At 37.5% G+C, this 16,826-nt stretch overlaps 2 protein-coding genes across 3 annotated transcripts; one reads left to right on the top strand and one right to left on the bottom strand.

Moving 5' to 3' along the window:
* The first annotated feature begins 1,580 nt into the window (after window positions 1-1,580).
* On the top strand, window positions 1,581-6,505 carry LOC113772960. Of its 2 annotated transcripts, none has more exons than XM_027317462.1 (7): window positions 1,581-1,649; window positions 1,779-1,998; window positions 2,911-2,996; window positions 3,083-3,229; window positions 3,966-4,089; window positions 5,026-5,312; window positions 6,173-6,505. In XM_027317462.1, the coding sequence occupies exons 2-7, from the start codon at window positions 1,788-1,790 to the stop codon at window positions 6,263-6,265; spliced, it is 948 nt and encodes a 315-aa protein (XP_027173263.1). In that variant the 5' UTR covers window positions 1,581-1,649; window positions 1,779-1,787; the 3' UTR covers window positions 6,266-6,505. The 2 variants fall into 2 exon arrangements, with proteins under 2 accessions (XP_027173263.1, XP_027173262.1); XM_027317461.1 differs by having other exon boundaries at window positions 3,966-4,137.
* Window positions 6,506-6,723: 218 nt separating this feature from the next.
* LOC113772961 (potassium channel AKT1-like) lies at window positions 6,724-12,645 on the bottom strand. The gene is made up of 11 exons (XM_027317463.1): window positions 12,211-12,645; window positions 10,496-10,861; window positions 10,305-10,362; window positions 9,894-10,211; window positions 9,522-9,767; window positions 9,347-9,445; window positions 9,174-9,206; window positions 8,856-9,041; window positions 8,514-8,708; window positions 8,344-8,419; window positions 6,724-7,825 (listed from the first exon to the last, which is right to left on the bottom strand). The coding sequence occupies exons 1-11, from the start codon at window positions 12,417-12,419 to the stop codon at window positions 6,897-6,899; spliced, it is 2,715 nt and encodes a 904-aa protein (XP_027173264.1). The 5' UTR covers window positions 12,420-12,645; the 3' UTR covers window positions 6,724-6,896.
* Window positions 12,646-16,826: the final 4,181 nt, after the last annotated feature.

Genomic DNA, 16,826 nt, shown 5'->3' with positions numbered 1-16,826 from the left:
AGAGGTGTTAAAATGAGTGATTCAAACGGGTATAATTGATAATTGAATCATCCGGTATAATTGGGTCAACTAATTTGAGTCAATTCATTTATATTTATTTAATAAATAGGCATAGGTAATATTTAATTATCCATTTAATTCACTTGAAATTTTTACTTGTTAATTTTTTTTTTATTTTTTCACACATTGTTTGATAAGAAATAGTAGTAATATTTTATTGTTATTAGATTGATAGAAAATTCAAATGTATTTTTGTTTGAAACTCATTAATATTTGAGTTTAAGTGTATAATTATTTTAAAATAATTATAAATGGACGCGTCGAATCAGTCCACTGTTTATCAATTAAATGGTTTAATTGAATACTTGTTTAAATCCATTTAAAGTTCGTTGCACACTTCAGCGGACGGGTTTGGATAGTTCAACAATTAATTAGGATACAATCGACCGACTTGTGATTGACACTTGATCTTTGATGATAACATTTTGAGTGAAGTTCCTTTCTGGATTTCCAAATCAACCACATTCACAATGGCAAATCTCCAAAGAGTGATCATTAATTTAAGTAAACAGCGCGTGTATCCAATCAAAAAACTGAATCAAGTTTCTTTCCGATCGGTGAATCCCAAAAAAAACTCCGGGCACGCGTTTTGCGGGGGGTTTAATGTTTGGCTATTGTCCTTGATTGGTCATAGTTTGCTTCTGACTGACGATGCTTACGCGTCGCGTCATGCAAGCTGAAGATTGCATGAATTCATATTGTGATGCTAAATCTCATAGGTTCGTTGCCATGTTAAAAAGTAACACGAAGGAGTGATTCGACTGGCCTGCATGTTTCTCCAACCATGCAAGTAGACCTTAAATTTGCTGCAAACTGGATAATAGCAGATCATTGCTACTAATTAAAAAGAGAAAAAAAAGTAAATTGAAAAGTCGATAATAGCAGGCAATTGCCCCGCCAACGTCTCCTGTTTTTTGGTACAAATAGTGAAATAGCGCGTAAGATTGGAGAGATGAGACGTTGGTTAATTATGACTTTAGTATTTAAATGTATACAAGTAATTGATAAATTAAAAATTCCTATATCTCAAATAATCCAAATAGTAATTTAAAAGGATTTTAAAAAAATTTAAAGCATTCATCGAATTCCCTCGCTCCATGCGTTGCATAAATGAATGCTAATTTATGTCAACAAAGTCAACTTCTTTCTACCTGTGTTAGCCATACAAAAAATTTGATGAAAAAGTACTTGGGGGTAATTCTCGACTGATATGGGCCCAAATTAACAATACCTCCTGGCCGAAACTTCTTCAGATGGCCCATCCAGCCCAGATTATAAGTCCATATTTGTCCTCGTGCAGTCCAGAAATACCTACGTGTACTATTCCAAGCCCTATCCACTTATGTATCAGTAATTACTTGCTTAAATTAGTTAATCACTGATAACAGCGTTTTCTTCTCTTCTCTTCACTTCTTTAGTAATTAAAGCAGAAAAAGAATAAGAGGAAAAAATAACGAAAAAACGGAGTCAGCAGTCAAGAGAAGAGACCCTCCCCCCTTGACGCTCTCTGTACTACAATTAAAAAAAAAAAAAGAGCCTAAATTTGATTAAATTTCTCGTTTACTCCGTCTCCTCTCCAAAAAATTCCAGTCCGTAATTCCTACGTTTCTTTGCTCTATTTATATTCTCAAATTTGTTATTTTAATTCAATATAGTTCTTTATATTGTAATTCATTCCAATCTTGCATTTTCAACTTTTTTCCCTGTTATTGAGATAGGGTTTTCCGATGAACGGAGAATTACAGCTGGAGTCGATTGGTGGTGACCGGAACCCCAGTGACTCCGATCCTCTGCTTCATGAACGCCACCAACTTCAAAAGCATATCGACACTTCGTCGCCATCGTCCTCGGGAAGCTCCAGCGAGATAAAGGATGAAGACCTTGAGGCCGGTTCCTTGCCTTGTTGTAGGATTTGTCTCGAATGCGACGGTGAAGATGGTAAAACTGTTGCTAGTAATCTGTATATTAGTAGGTTTCATCTGTTCAGAACGGTGTATTTCATCGCGTTGTGTTGGTTCTTTGGGGATTTTGGTTGTTCAATTTTTTATTGGTATATTTTCTCTTGGGGTGTGGGAGGTGGTTATGTTTCCGTGTTTATATTACTGCTTGGTGTAGCTGTAAATTGCAATTTGGGAATGGGTTTATCTGAGAGGTTACTGGCTAATGCAATAGGTCTAAATACGACATTTCTGGTGCTTTGGGCAAGCTCAATTTTTGCGTGTGAACTGTTGGTTGATTTTTGCTGCTTCAAAGGCCCCCACGTTTTTTAGTTTAATCGATTTTTTTGTCCTTTATTTGAGAAACAAAATTTGACACTTATCAAGGAGAACAAAAATTTACAGTTTTATGCTTTAACATGTAAATGTATATTGTTAACTTCAATATAGGATTGTCTTACGATTATTACCGACAAAGGTGATGACTAGGTAGAAGAGTTATGACAATTAGGACAAGTTTGTTTATCGTCATCAAAATTTGTTACCATTGGAAGCATGAGAGGATATTCCCGATTCTTGAACTCGAAAGCTTTAAAGCAAGAAACTTGTGTTTGTACATTCAAGGATCTGTCTAGTTAATCAAGCATTAATTTTTGTTCATTGGAATTGATTGTTCAAGTGCTGATGATGTCATATTGCTTTTCATACATTTTAAACTGTCATATATTTGAACTGTCATACATTATTGGCATCCATTCTCGATAAAAGTGCAGTCTCCTTTTTGTAATGGCTTGGGATAACCATTTATAGTGGTTGAGCAGTATGTGTTGGTATTGTTCTTCTGCCGTGGACTGTGATTGCACATTGAGTCTCATTTTGCTGGCCTAAAAAATTATTTTTCCTTGATTGGTAGATGATGAATTGATATCTCCGTGCATGTGCAAAGGCACACAGCAGTTTGTTCATCGTTCTTGCCTTGATCACTGGCGGTCAGTCAAGGTGAGGAGAATAATTCTGGTGTGACCACGTGGTGATACTAAGGATGCAGATTCTGTTGTATTGATCATAACAGCATGCAAATGCAGGAAGGTTTTGCGTTTTCTCATTGCACAACTTGTAAAGCTCAATTTCATCTTCGAGTGGCAGAGTTGGAGGACAATTCTTGGCGAAAAATAAAATTTAGGATCTTTGTTGCAAGAGATGTTTTCCTCGTATTTCTTGCTGTACAAACTGTAAGCATGATTTTTTACTGTCAATTTCATGTAAAGTGTGGATATAAGGATTCTTTTTAATTTATATTATTGGGGTTAAATTAACTTTATCTTAAAAGTTGGGAATGGCTATGCATGTTTTCTAAGTTCTGAGGTTTTATTGTTGTTGCTATCTCCCATAATGATTGGATGGACACAATTGGTGCTTTAGTAGTTATTTTGCTGTAAGTTTATAATATCAAATTCAACTAAATCTACACTCTACCGCTAGGAGTGAAGGATTGAATTTGAGGATATTCTGTAATGAACTATATAGCTCTGGATTTGCTTGTGGCTAATCCCCAAATGGTTATTTGGTTGCTAATTTTCTCACTTTAATTTACTACTAAACTAGTCTTTTGGCTCACGCATCTGAATTGGTACCCAGATTGTGTGATTTCTTGAAAATCTAAAGTTAGTGGTGAGTGAGCGCTGAGGTCCTCAACTTTGAAATGTTTTGTTTAGATACATGAATGAGTTTTCTCATTTAGTTCTTCTCTGACTTTTTTCTTTTCTTTTTCCTTGTTTTTCTAAGTTTTATTAAGTAATAAAGAGGTGAACATAAGCATATGAGGTTGTTGCGGCATTCTGTCACAACTGTCAGTTGAGACTTTTGTTTTCTCTTTTTTTTCCTTTAGACATGATGCATGGCATGGACTTCAAATTTCTATACTGGGTGTCTTCTAATGTCTTAACTTGTTTTCACTTGTTCCTTCAGGTGATTGCTATGATTGGCGGTTTTGCTTACCTCATGGATAGAGATGGATCTTTCAGGAACTCGTTCAATGATAGCTGGGATCGCATACTTTCTAAGCATCCAATTCCATTTTATTACTGTATAGGTGCACCGACAAATTTATTTTGTAGACCAAAGACTAAATGCATCAAAGGTCCACTATTGTATCTCCTGTGGTGGATTTGTTAGTCCTGTGGGCAAAGACTTACATAGACCTGGTCCACCGCCTCGAAATAGACCCTGTGGAAATAAATAAGCCACGCCGCGCTTTTTCTTTGCAATCTTCAGGCTTTTCAGCAAGGAAGTGATGTGGCGAGTTTTTGGCCACATGGTCCACAGCCTTGCTGGTGGACCAGGTCTATCCAAGTATTTGCCCTTGCGGTGCTCCATTTTCGGTGAAGTGTGACCTTTTTATGTTAAGAAAAGATGTTTATTTCGGTGAGATGTGACCTTTTTATGTTAAGAGAACACGTTTAAAAGGATAGCATAGATGAATGGCTTGATGATCTTATCAAATATATAAATGGGGTTTGGCCTGGTAGCCAGGGTTCTGAAGGGAGAGAATGACATGAGCATGGTGATGGTCTAGCTCTTGTGTCACTTACAAAAGAATATCATGGTTTTCGTCGAAAAGATAGCCTGGCTGTTGGGTAGGCAGTTTTTAATGTGTTTTAAACCCATAAACTTAGGAAATATTTTAAATGTACCTTGCAACTCATTTCCATGAAATAAATGAGACTGTATTATGAAGATTTAACTTCTTTTAAGCATGTCAAGATGGGTTTTCCTTCCACTTGATTTTATTGTTTTCGCAAGATTCTGATACAGTTGTTGCCTTTCAAGTATTCCTGAATTTGCTGGAATTGTTAATGCGATAAATCTTGTTACTACTGATCTGGTAACATTAATCAATAATCGGGTTGCATGTTTTAGTTGCTGTCTCTGTAATGCTTTCTCTGAGGAGTCATGAGTATCTCTTTTTTGCATTCAATAGGGCAGAATATCCCATGGATCTAACCATACCAATTCATTGACTGAACAGGGGTTCTTGGCTTCTTTGTGCTGCTGGGATTTTTTGGGCTCATACTACACTGCTCCTCTCTGAACAGCAATGACCCGCGTGTGGCTGGTTGTCAAAATTGTTGTTATGGCTGGGGCATCTTGGATTGTTTCCCTGCATCCATGGAAGCATGCTTTGCCCTAGTAATTGTTTTTGTTGTCATCTTTGCCATTCTTGGAATTGCTTATGGTTTCCTTGCTGCCACCATGGCCATCCAGAGGATTTGGCAGAGACACTACCACATCCTCACGAAGAGAGAACTCACACAGGTAAAATCTCTTGGCTATGTCTTGTATAAATTATGTGATAAGTCAAATAATCATTGTGGTATGAGTGAACTTGTATAGTTTTGGAATCTTATAATGAAGCTAGTCAATGGTGTCGACTTCTTTTACTTCATTTTATTTTTGGAGTTAATGACTTGCTGGAGTTTCCTTTTATTATCAACGAGGTTTGTTAATGGTGACAGTATGTTCTTTAAAAAAGAGTAGGAGCAATGTGAGAAAAGGGGGTTTACTTTGGAAATCTGAGGTTGTTCTTGTGAAGTTCAGTCTGCGGAATGATAATTTTCTCTTAATGTTTGGACTTGGAATTAGTAGGTAGACTAGAGATTTGAAATTCATGGGCATCCATTGAAGATTTATGGTGAGACTGGTATCCAATTTCTGTGCTTCAAAAAACCTAAAAGGAAAAGGTACTGTTCCAGTTCCAGTGGTCATTTGGAAATTGATACTTCGTTATGCTTTACTACTTAAAACCATTATTCTCCAACTCCGACAACCGGTCCTGAAATTCTTAGAATTTTCTTTTCCATTAGAATTGCTTCATCTGTGATCTTGTGGTTGACCACATTGGTTTTGAATTACTAAGGAAATACTTGCCGTTGATGTTGACCAAGATAGCGTTGAAGCTGGGTGATGTTCAGACTTCTGAGTTCTTTAGGCACATAGTTTTCCAATCAGTTTCTGGAGAATAGATGATCAGAAAAATCTGGACTTTTAATCTAATGGTCCCAGCACGGAAAATTCTCGAGACCCAAATATTTGCCCTTCCTATTTTGTAGTGCTAGGTTATTTTTATTCTCCTCCTCTTTCCCTCACTGCTGACGTTCTTTTTTGGGATATTGCAGGAGTATATTGTTGAGGACCTTCGAGGCTGTTATACCACTCCAAAATTGGACCTGGAGCATGAAGAACGGCTCAAAATGCTGAAGCTGTTGTAGGGAGGAGTTATCTGGATGTGTATGGTACCATGAACTGCTTTGAAGTTATCACTCGAGATCCGAAGCTGTTTCTTGTTTGTACTGATGACCATTATAATAAATAGTATGGAAGATATGTCTATAGTAAACCTTTGTGCAGATGAGAGGATCTGAATTTGGCAGTATCACTTGTTAGCTATTTTACTATTTTATATTGTATGTGCATATGCCCATTATGGTTGAGTTTGATTTTCTGCTGCATGTGTGTTGTATTTGCTAATACTCCGGAGTACAGCTGTATGGGGAACCAGAAGATTTTGCAGGTCTAACCTTGCCTTTACTTCGACTTAAAATAGAGAATTACGGCTTGGAGATCATTTGATTCGGTTGTGTTAGAAGCATAAATCTTATGTGATGATATAATCTCTAGTGAACTGATTCGAATTTATCCCGTGGCAAACAATTGGGTTGAGGGCACAGAAGAGAATGATTGGGTGTAGCCCCCAAATCCAAATGGGTGCGTGCATTCACTGAGCAAAAACAATTGGTGAATGATATGACTACACAATCAAAGACGTTGGCTCCGGAAATTGATGGCCTTGAGGAACCTACAAAGATTTAGGAAGAAAAATGGAAAACGCGGTTTTCTGGTTTATCTCAATACACCATCAGCACCTTCAGCTCTTTGCTGATTAGGCCCGCGCACGCCACCATCGCTTACGAATACCAAATGGTCACCGTCCCTTACCAACTCAATTTCGTCAATTTCAGCTCCATCCTTGTTCAATATTCTGGCTGGCCAAAACCCATATTTTTTGAATCCAATCTCACGTAACTCTTGGAAGCTAGGTGGAAGGCAAACAAGCCTTCCAGCAACATCTTCTTTCTCAGGGCAACTTATGGTCACTCTAGCAACGTAGATTCTGGTACCCGTGGCAAGTTTAGCCTGATTCACGGATAAAAGCAAGCTGTTCTCCCCATTCCGGGCAGCTGACATGATCCCGACTAGTGAATTGTGAAATTTATCAGCCCTACGTCTTCTACTTGATCGTCCCCACGATCCTCCAACAGCTGGAAATGAGCCTTCCTGCGGCACAGGGAAGATCGTAGGCTCACTTTTAAATCTTCCAAGGAACCGAACTCCATGCTTTTCTTCCAAGATTGGAGCAACAGGTTGAGTTTTAGTTTCTTTTATGGACTCAAAGAGAGCTTTTATGGATTCAAAGAGAGCTGTTATGTCTTCATGACCCTGCTGTTCAGCTAGATCTCTCGGGGTCCAGCCATGTTCGTCTGTTTTATCAATATCAGCGCCTTGTTGCAAGAGGAATTTCACAATGTCATTGTTACCTTCACAAACAGCAACATGAAGAGCTGTTGATCCATTGCTCCTGGGACGTTTAACATTCCCGCCGAGACGAACAATCTCCTGTAGCAATTTTAAGTTGTTATGTTCAGCAGCAGTGCACGCAAATTGGCCAACATCTCCAGAAGTTATTTTGGCACCATTATCACTCAATAGCTTGACGACTAATTCATGCCTGCCCAACATGGCCTCCCATAATGGTACGTTTCCCTCCGAGTCTGCATAATCAAAGCACACGCGTTTTTTTGTTTTTTTTTGTTTTTTTTGGCCATCAATACAGATCAACAGGCAGACCATAATGAAATGGACAATCGCAGTAAATATAGAGACCTTAAAAGAGTAAATGAGACTGGTGTTACAGTTGTCTAGGAGATGCAGATTCAGCCATTTTCAACTTGTACGGAATGACCAAAAGGGTATTTTTCACTTTTCATTGATGCAAGAGGGCCAGCCCATACAGTCCGCACTCGGACAGAATGAGGGGTAAATCATACGGTACTAGCAATTAAATCAAAGACGGCTCAAATTAATAAATAAAACTGACGCCTGGAGAGTATTAGGGGCCACATTTCGCTAAGTTGACTATTGCTGCCATTACTGTAGTTATAAAATATGAAGAAGGGACGTGTAAATTATAATTGTCATTGTTTTCCTGCTTCTATATCATCACAAAGTTGGGTTCCCATAGCAGTATTGGGGACGTCATAACTTAAAGCAATATGAAAGTTGGAGATACCTCTGCTGTTGGGGTCCGCTCCAAAATCCAGAAGCAGTAGCACACAATTCTCGTTTCCTTTTGATGCAGCTATATGCTGAGTACATAAAAGGACGTAGAATGAACAAAAAGACAGAATTGCATTCTAGAAATAATTTTTAAGGAGTCAAATGAGAGTAGTATATACACACCAGGGCAGTTCTCCCATCGTTGTCGGATTCATTTGGATCTAGACCTCGTTTCAACAAGTGATGCAACAGCAAGTCGTCTCCTCTCAGTGTTGCAAAGCAGAGGCTGAGAGGTAAGTCCATTCTACCACGAGCTAGCATGTTCTCTGTCTCTATCAGCACTCCCTCCATGATTGGATCCTTTAGCTCCTTCAAATGCTGCGCAACCAATGAAGAAAGCCAAAAGCAATTCAATGATAGTCAATGACAGAGTGTGTGCAGTAGTGAACCCAAAAGGACCTTGTAACGAAAATTTTCAATCAAAATTGAAAATCGTCTTCCAGTTAACGAAGCATACGGACGGACCTGAAGGAGATTATTCATGATAATGGTCCCGTCTCCAACATTGGCCTGAATGATATTCATAAATGTGGTTCGATTCAGTCGCAATAGCTGGCTCAGTCTTTTTGTTCGTACAGTGAACAGCTGAGGCCTATAGCAAAGAACCCCAATCTCACCACAGAGATCACCATTTTTTGCCTCCCCAACAATCTGAAAATTCAGTCACAACATCTTCAATATAAGAGGAAAGTCTAAATCTTTCATTATTTGTTGAAGTAGATAGTCTAGTCCAGGGAAAAACAAGGGGGGAGTATTTGATCCGAGCATATGCATTGCACTTGCCTGCTCGCCAATATTTTTGAAAACCAGTAAATCCTGTGAGCAGTTCAAACATCAGCAGCAGGCATTTATGAGTCAACAGCTTTTTTACAAGTCCAAATGAGGGTAACAAATTACAAGCACATGACTTTCGATAAATCACAATGAAAAAGATGAAAAAGGAAGCCCAATTTTACCACTGCTCCTGACACAAGAATGTAAAAATCTGTTGGAGCTTCATTCTGCAGAATTACATCCTCCTTGGGAGGAAAGTACTCAGCTTTCATCTCTGAAACCTGGCAGTATAGGAAGTATATGCTATAAGGCCTCAAACTTGAAAAGTGAAAATGTTCTACCGTTCCAAAGAATTACCAGTTGGAAGAGCAAGTCGTTGGACACGCCACGAAATAAGTACACCTTATCCACTAGGGAGTAAAAGAGAAAATGTGAAATGCTTGACCGGATGGCTTTTGGAAGAGAATCTAGAGTCTCTTGCTGCTCCAGCCCCTCTGAGTCAGTTCTGAACTTCAAGCACAAGTGAGAGAGCATCTGATCTTGTAGGCGAAGAGGCAACTGGTTCCTCTGAGCGAAACTTGATGCAGCTTGAATGGTATCTCTCTGTTTATGTATGAATGCACGGCCTCATTAAAATTGAAGATCATGTGCAAGCAGTTAACATAAATATCGTAAACTTAGACTTGACTTCAAGAAATCACAAAAAAACGATGTATAGGTATTACTCACAAATTTTCTGGTCCTACTGGTTCCATGAACAACCAAATTGGTCATATTTCCTATCAAATATGCTGTCAGCCCCAGGTTAAAGAGCATGTAAACGATGTCAAAGATCATCTCTCTCGTATTCTCGGCATGTAGGTCACCATAACCAACTGTAGTTAGAGTAGTGATGGACCAGTACATTGAGGTTACATAACGGATCCACAGACTTTCCCGAAGGAAGTCCCCCATAGAAGCCCCAATCCATGTCTTCTTGTGATTGTGATAACGAGCAGCAAGCAGATAGTAGAAGCACCCCGCACAATGAACAGCAAAAAGAGTCACCTATAATCACACATGGATCAGCATTTAACGAGATAACCTAACTACTTTATACTAATGATTTATTTACCAACAAATTGTGTAATATATACATACACAAATAAGCTTAGCGCATCGAACCCAAAAGTAGTTGAAGTTTCTGTCTTTCTCCAACCTGTTCCGAAGTAAGAAGGGGGTGGGGGTGGGGGGGAAGCAGGAATCAGTATAAATTACAAAGAGAGCAATTTCCTCATGCCTGGAAAAGATTAGTGCGCTCAACAATTTGGTTAGCTACTTGAGTCATTTACCGGGCAAATAAGGCACTAACTCTACGAAGACGCCAGAGACGAAGCATATTGAATAAGCCATATGTCCGCAAATCTTGAGGAGAAATTCTGCGAGCAAGTTCAGAAGGAATAGTGGAGACAACATCGAAGGCCAACCAACTGCTGGCGTATTTCCAAGCAATCAGCCCGCGATCATCAATGAGAAGATACGTAGTCCTATCGAGGTATGCAACAAAGAAAGTGAGAATGATATCAATGGCAAAGAAACCATTGACGACATTATCCAAAATAGGCAGTGGTCCCTCTGGTTTCTCCAAAAACCCAAACTCAAATGGAGACACCCAAGCAGTATAAGCTACCAGAACAATCAGAAACGTTTCCCATGCCCTGTAAAAAATGCAATTGTATTGCTTGGATCAAACATAAAGAACTTTGCACTGAATATGAAACTGCAAAAATCATCAAAGCATAACGTTGAATACAGAAACAGTCTAGAGCACGGTCGAAACACAAGAACAAACGAAGAGTCTACAACTGCAAACCTCGTAAATGGAATTCAACAATTTCCTAACGTCTCCACTGATAAAACACAAGAAATAGCGCTCATAATTGAGACATTCAGATATTAAATAAAACGATACTGTTGTATTACTGCCATTTAGTCCATACCCCATGGGCGTGAAGATATACACTAGCAAAATTCAACAACTTACCAAATTGCAAATAGAGCACAAAAAAGGCATAAATTTTACCCTGGTGTCACTACCAGGGCAAACAAAGGATTGAGGCTAGTTCTTGTGAAAATACGGATAAAGCACAGGCTATGAAAAAGAAAGCATATCAAAGAATTCTTGATTAGCATTTGAAACTGAAAGGAACCTCTATTGACTCAAAGAGCCTCTGAGGAAAACAGGAAAAAGATCTACTGCTACTATTATTTTGGAGTTGGAGGATACTGCACGAAAAAATGGCTTCCGTTAATTGGATGAAGAATTGGGTTCCACTTAGTCACCCCTCAATAATCCAATTCTTTTCACCCAATTCACAATTCACACTAAATAGATTGTTTTTAACACAAAAAGAAAGGGGGGGGGGGGGGGAACGACCGATTCTTGTTAAATGAGGGAGTAGAATGACTTCCGCGAAAAGTGGTAGGAAAATAGGACTAACTTTGTTGACATAAAAGCGAGAAGGTTTTTTTTTTAAAAAAAAAGGTGAAACAATGATTGTAACAGCCAACTACCGGGGCAGACACTGTGAAAAAGCGGTTGGCTCATGGAAGAAACAAGATTAAAAGACAGAGGAAATTCTGAATTAGTTCGTAAGAATTCGTAAGCTGAAGCCTTGGCAACCATATTTACTGTGCATCTTCTTCTCTAAGCAGTTTCCGTTCGTTAAATAAATAAATGAAGAAGAAGAGGAAGGAGTCAAATCCCACTCCACAACTCTATTATTCTCTTGGGTCAGACAATGATTTCATCATCACTTTCCATTCTGCAACATTCATTCATTCATTGAATAAACGAATGAATACAAACGAACCTCTATCAGTAGAAAAAAAATCGCCTCTAACAAAAACATATGGTAATTTACGCAAACAAGAAAATCTTAGACGACTACTACAACTTCTTGCGAACAAAAACACAGTAGCATACGAACGAACGGACCGCGAAAGCGCGGCCATATAGTCATATTATTATATAGTTACTAAAGAACACAAAAAACAAAACACTCGCCTGTAGCGGCGATCATATGGGGAAATAGTGAATCTACGGAGCTGGACCCGGCGGTTGCTTCTTGCACCCAGCGAAGGAAGGATCCCGGAGGTTATACTGTAATGGCTGCCTTCTCTGGACAACTGCTCCATCTCTTCTGCTACCCCGGCGCCGCACATTGATACCCTACTAAACATTCCATTGTAATTCGCAGTCCGTAATCCCACCATGTTTTGTAAATCAATTCCTTTTCTTCTTCCTTGTTTCCCCACCCTTCTTTCCCTTTTTTCTTGGTTTTTTTAGTCTAGTTTCTTTCGTCTTTTCTTGTTCGTGGGTATTTCTTTCCTCCTATTGAGCTACTGCTCCTCGTTGAATTCAATATTGCATCCCTCCCTACTCCTCACCCGTCAGCATGCTCCAAGCCTTCCTCATAAATATAAATGAATGAATGAATAAACAAAAGGAGGAAAAAAAAAAAGGGTCGAGGTGTATCCTCCCTCCTTCCTCTTTAGCTCCTCTCCCGTCAATTCTCGTCATGCTACTGTAGTCTATATATGATACGTATATGATACGGTTATATTTCTTTCCTTTTTTGCATGTTGGATTTTACTGTACTATTTTTAATTCATTCACTTCTCTATTTGGTTATGGAAATTGGCTAATTTTTAATAAACCCCGCAGTCCTCACCATAATTAGCGCATATATGTAGCATACTATACTATAAACAAGAAACTAGAAACGGTTAATTTTCACTAACTTGTGAGGGGCATAAAGTGAGTTTAGGCAAGTCAAACACCATTACGTTAGAATTGTTTAATTATTTTAACAAGTTTAAATTTTTATTCATCTTCGACTTATTTATTCACCAACTAGCTTTGACTTTAAACAAAGTGTCTATCAAATTTGAGCGTCGTCGTCGTAGAACATAAAACACTATTTAAGTTTGACTTAACTCATTATTGTATCAAATTAGAACTGAAATTTTACTCAATCGAATTCGAATCAAATATCAAATAGTTTAACCCTAATAATTTGCCTCCGCAATCAAGAAACTCTCCCCACACTCTTTTGACATCTTTACCCCTTCCCCACAGCTCGCCCGTGACATATGGGTATATGGGGTCTTTGACATCTGGTCCTTCCCTCATTCTTTAGGTTCTTTATGCTTTGTAAGCTGATGGCGATGTTAATTAAAATCGTTAATTATCAGATCCTATGGCCTCCTAAACCGACTATCCCTTGCGTTAATAAATTTTATAGTACATAACTGTGACTAACTTATTATGTGTATGCTGCTGCATCCACCCAAAGCCAAATTTGTGACGTGAAATTGCTCATTGATTTGAAAATAATTACATTAGTGTTCTCATCATTTGCGAGTCAGCATATAATACTTGCTTGTATTATTGGCTCGTAATAACTATCCTTGTTGTCTGTTCCTAGTAATCATTTTTTATTAGAAGAAAGAAAAACTCAACTAGTATTATACTTCAATGCACTTTCAATAGTACAGTCCACGGTCACAAATTGAATTGGGTTTTGGTTTTCATCGACGGACAGACGATCGAAACTCCTCCTAGTGCGTTGAAAATATCCGGCTTATGAAAACAAAAAAGAGGACCTATTGTTGTGGCCAAAGTCGATTCACGGGGCATTACTTCACCAATCATCATGGTCCAACCCCTTGCGCGTGTAGCTGCCAAAGTTGACTGGCAAGAGTAATTAATTATCTTCCCAGCAAAACACATTTTTTTCTCAAATGTCAAAATTACGCTTAATCAATTAATTGTATAGATATTTATTGATTTTCCTAAGATTCATATGCATAAATTACTACTCTTTTCTCTCTCTAATTAAACATTTTCTCATAGGGCCTCTCATTTTTCTTCCTACTATTCTCATCTCTCTCTTTCTCACCCACAGACTAATACATCTATTGTTTTACAATTAAATAACTTAATTTTTGCCTTAATCTTTTCTTGTATCTTTTTGGTTCTATGCACTCTTGCTTTTTTTTTTTTACTTAAATTACATTTTATTTGAAAAAAGGACCTTTTGAATAAAATTTTAAAAAAAAAAATATAAGAACATGTAGAATTAATATACGAGCTGAAATTATTAAAACCAAGACCAATTCAGCAAATTATGAAAATAATTGATGAACTAATGTGTGAGAGTGAGAGAGAAGAATGCAAGTGAGCAGGAAAAAACTTTAATTAGATAGAGAAAAAGAGAAGTAATTAGTAGTTAGTGAATTTTTAAAAAATCAAGAAGAATTTTGATATAAAATTGATTGATTGTAGATAATCTTGACATTTGAGAAAAATTTGTTCTAACAGTAACATTGATTATTGCTTTGGAAATATTCCCAACCAAGTTGACTGCACAGCATCAAGGGGTACCGGGAAACAAGTTACTACTCTGTAGCAGCAACAACCTCTCAAGTTCCTCAAAACAGTTAAAAAAATTGCTTGATTCAAAAACGGATCAACTTGGCTATACTCGCAACGCTGTCACTTTTGTCTTTACATCAACGAGGATATCTTTACTTTTCCAACCATATTGCCACCTCAAAGGTTATCCCTGGCACAGATCAAACCGCAACACTCCAAACAGTGATCCTAGATTTTCTGTTTCTCGCTCCTCTTGTTCGGTGTTTGTTTGGAATAAGCATTCTAAGAAAATCTTCTTTCCTTTGCGGTAATTATTATTTTTGTTATTTTCTAAAAATGTGCTAACCAGTTACTAGGTGCAAAGCATCATTTGTGAAAACAGATTGGTTTGCATGACAACTAAAAAAAACTAACAATTAGCATTCAAAAACTATCCTCATTTTGTTGCATGACTTTAAGGTGATCGAGCTCTTTTTTTTTTAGGAAAAGAACATAAACGATTTTTAACATAAAATTTCTAATAAATCTTGGTGTCTCAATCCAAATAATGAATGTGGCTGTAGGAAATGAAGTATGCCTTAAAACCTTGAAATTGATATGTAATTCATGGCATTCATCCTTTATGTGTTTGTCGCGAATTTGTTCTAATGCGAAATTACATAATTTTGCCACATCCACGCACAAGAAGATTCACTGAAATCTTACCCGAATATCATGCGACAAAAAATTCGCAACGGATCTTTTGTTGTATTTTTAAATTTTCTATTATATATTACTTTTTTGAAGTTGTTGTATTTATTTTTTACTCAATTAATAGTTATTGAATCTTAAAGAAATAAAAAAGAATTAAAATATGATATTTATGAAGGAGAAATAGCAATATAATAAAAAGTGGAACAGAGAGTGGCACAAGATGTGAGACAAAAAATCCGTTGCGCAAAAAATTCGATAACGAAATTCTCGTGTGTTCTCAGTCTCATGCGTCCTAGTTTTAAAACTATATACTAATATGGGTATTTGGGAACATCCATAAATGATAAATCCCAGTTTTAAAAGCATATCAATCCCAGAAAGTTATAAAACTCAGAGATCTTATACTCAATCCGACAAGAAAACATCTTGGTTCCTTTTTTTTTTTTTTTAAGAGGGAGGTCTACTGCTGTCTGCTGCATTGCAAATACTAGAGCCGTCAAAGAAGAGATAAGCAAGGTAATTTTGGAGGAGTAATGTTTTCTAAATCTGGCCATCAAATGTATTTCCCTTCTAGGAATATGCCATAAAATATATTCATACACGTATTGTGTGCATTTAATTTGCACCACTGGGCGGCCGCGAGCTCGGTTGACTCTCCTGTTTCGCTTTTAGGATAATCTTTTTTTTTTTTTGGTCGTGGAGCTGAAGTCATTTAATTCTTCCTAAAATGTCATTCATCTGCGATCGAGTGCCTCTTAATAGAAGAGGTTCATATCGTTGTGATGGTTGAGACGGTGCAATGATCTGTAGTAATGGAATTAATAAAAGTGCATTATTATTAACAATTAATGTTGTCTGACTCTTCACCGAGAAAATTAATGTTGATCCTCCAAAGATTGTTTGTATCTTTTTTCTTTAATTTTGCCTCCAACGGATCTTAAACTTGAGTCACATATTACGCACGATCAAAAAATGATGACTTGATTTCAGATAAAATAATTTACTATACAAATTTCAACCACCTTTTTATCTCACATACATTAAATCACAAAAAGTACTACAGTAATTAACTCAAATAAACTCCTATCCAAACAAACTCATTGGTTCAGACATGTTTAATTGTTTGTCGCGTTGATTAATAGAGTGCCTGATCGATACTTTTCCCTTAGACGACAGACGTAGCCACTAGTCCTGTTTTAATTATAATTATTCACAAGTACAGACACTTGACGTTGGAACTCCCTTCACCTCTTGAAAAGGATTAAAGGAACTGATGATGAAGAGGTCATCATGCTATATCATATGTCGTCAAGGATCAGGCTTCTTCTTGATTTAGTCAATTGATGTCGAGAGGAGGATCCGGATAATGGCATGCATTTTAAGGTGTTAATATAAATTGATTTGGTGCTTTAAAATACTACTAGTAATCAATTCGTCATGCCCTCCAACAGATATAGAGTAGGGACAGATGGTCCGCAGATCTCACGCCCTCCAGCTACCTACCCAAGTGGCTCATTTTTATGTCCCGTTTCGGAAATTAATACTGCTAG

This window comes from Coffea eugenioides, chromosome 6 (assembly GCF_003713205.1).
Source record: "Coffea eugenioides isolate CCC68of chromosome 6, Ceug_1.0, whole genome shotgun sequence".
Classification (NCBI taxonomy): domain Eukaryota; kingdom Viridiplantae; phylum Streptophyta; class Magnoliopsida; order Gentianales; family Rubiaceae; genus Coffea; species Coffea eugenioides.
Note: the sequence above shows the minus strand (reverse complement) of the source record. Positions and strands in the feature narration are given on the sequence as shown.

What these genes read in the sequence shown, in the direction of transcription:
- LOC113772961 (XM_027317463.1), bottom strand. Translation starts at nt 12,419, where the DNA reads ATGGTGGGATTACGGACTGCGAATTACAATGGAATGTTTAGTAGGGTA. An exon ending in GATGCGCTAAGCTTATTTGT is followed by an intron (nt 10,212 to 10,304) that starts GTATGTATATAT and finishes GTGTGATTATAG; the next exon opens with GTGACTCTTTTTGCTGTTCA. An exon ending in TTCTTGTGTCAGGAGCAGTG is followed by an intron (nt 9,207 to 9,346) that starts GTAAAATTGGGC and finishes AACTGCTCACAG; the next exon opens with GATTTACTGGTTTTCAAAAA.
- LOC113772960 (XM_027317461.1), top strand. Translation starts at nt 1,788, where the DNA reads ATGAACGGAGAATTACAGCTGGAGTCGATTGGTGGTGACCGGAACCCC. An exon ending in CGAATGCGACGGTGAAGATG is followed by an intron (nt 1,999 to 2,910) that starts GTAAAACTGTTG and finishes CTTGATTGGTAG; the next exon opens with ATGATGAATTGATATCTCCG. An exon ending in AAAGACTAAATGCATCAAAG is followed by an intron (nt 4,138 to 5,025) that starts GTCCACTATTGT and finishes TTGACTGAACAG; the next exon opens with GGGTTCTTGGCTTCTTTGTG.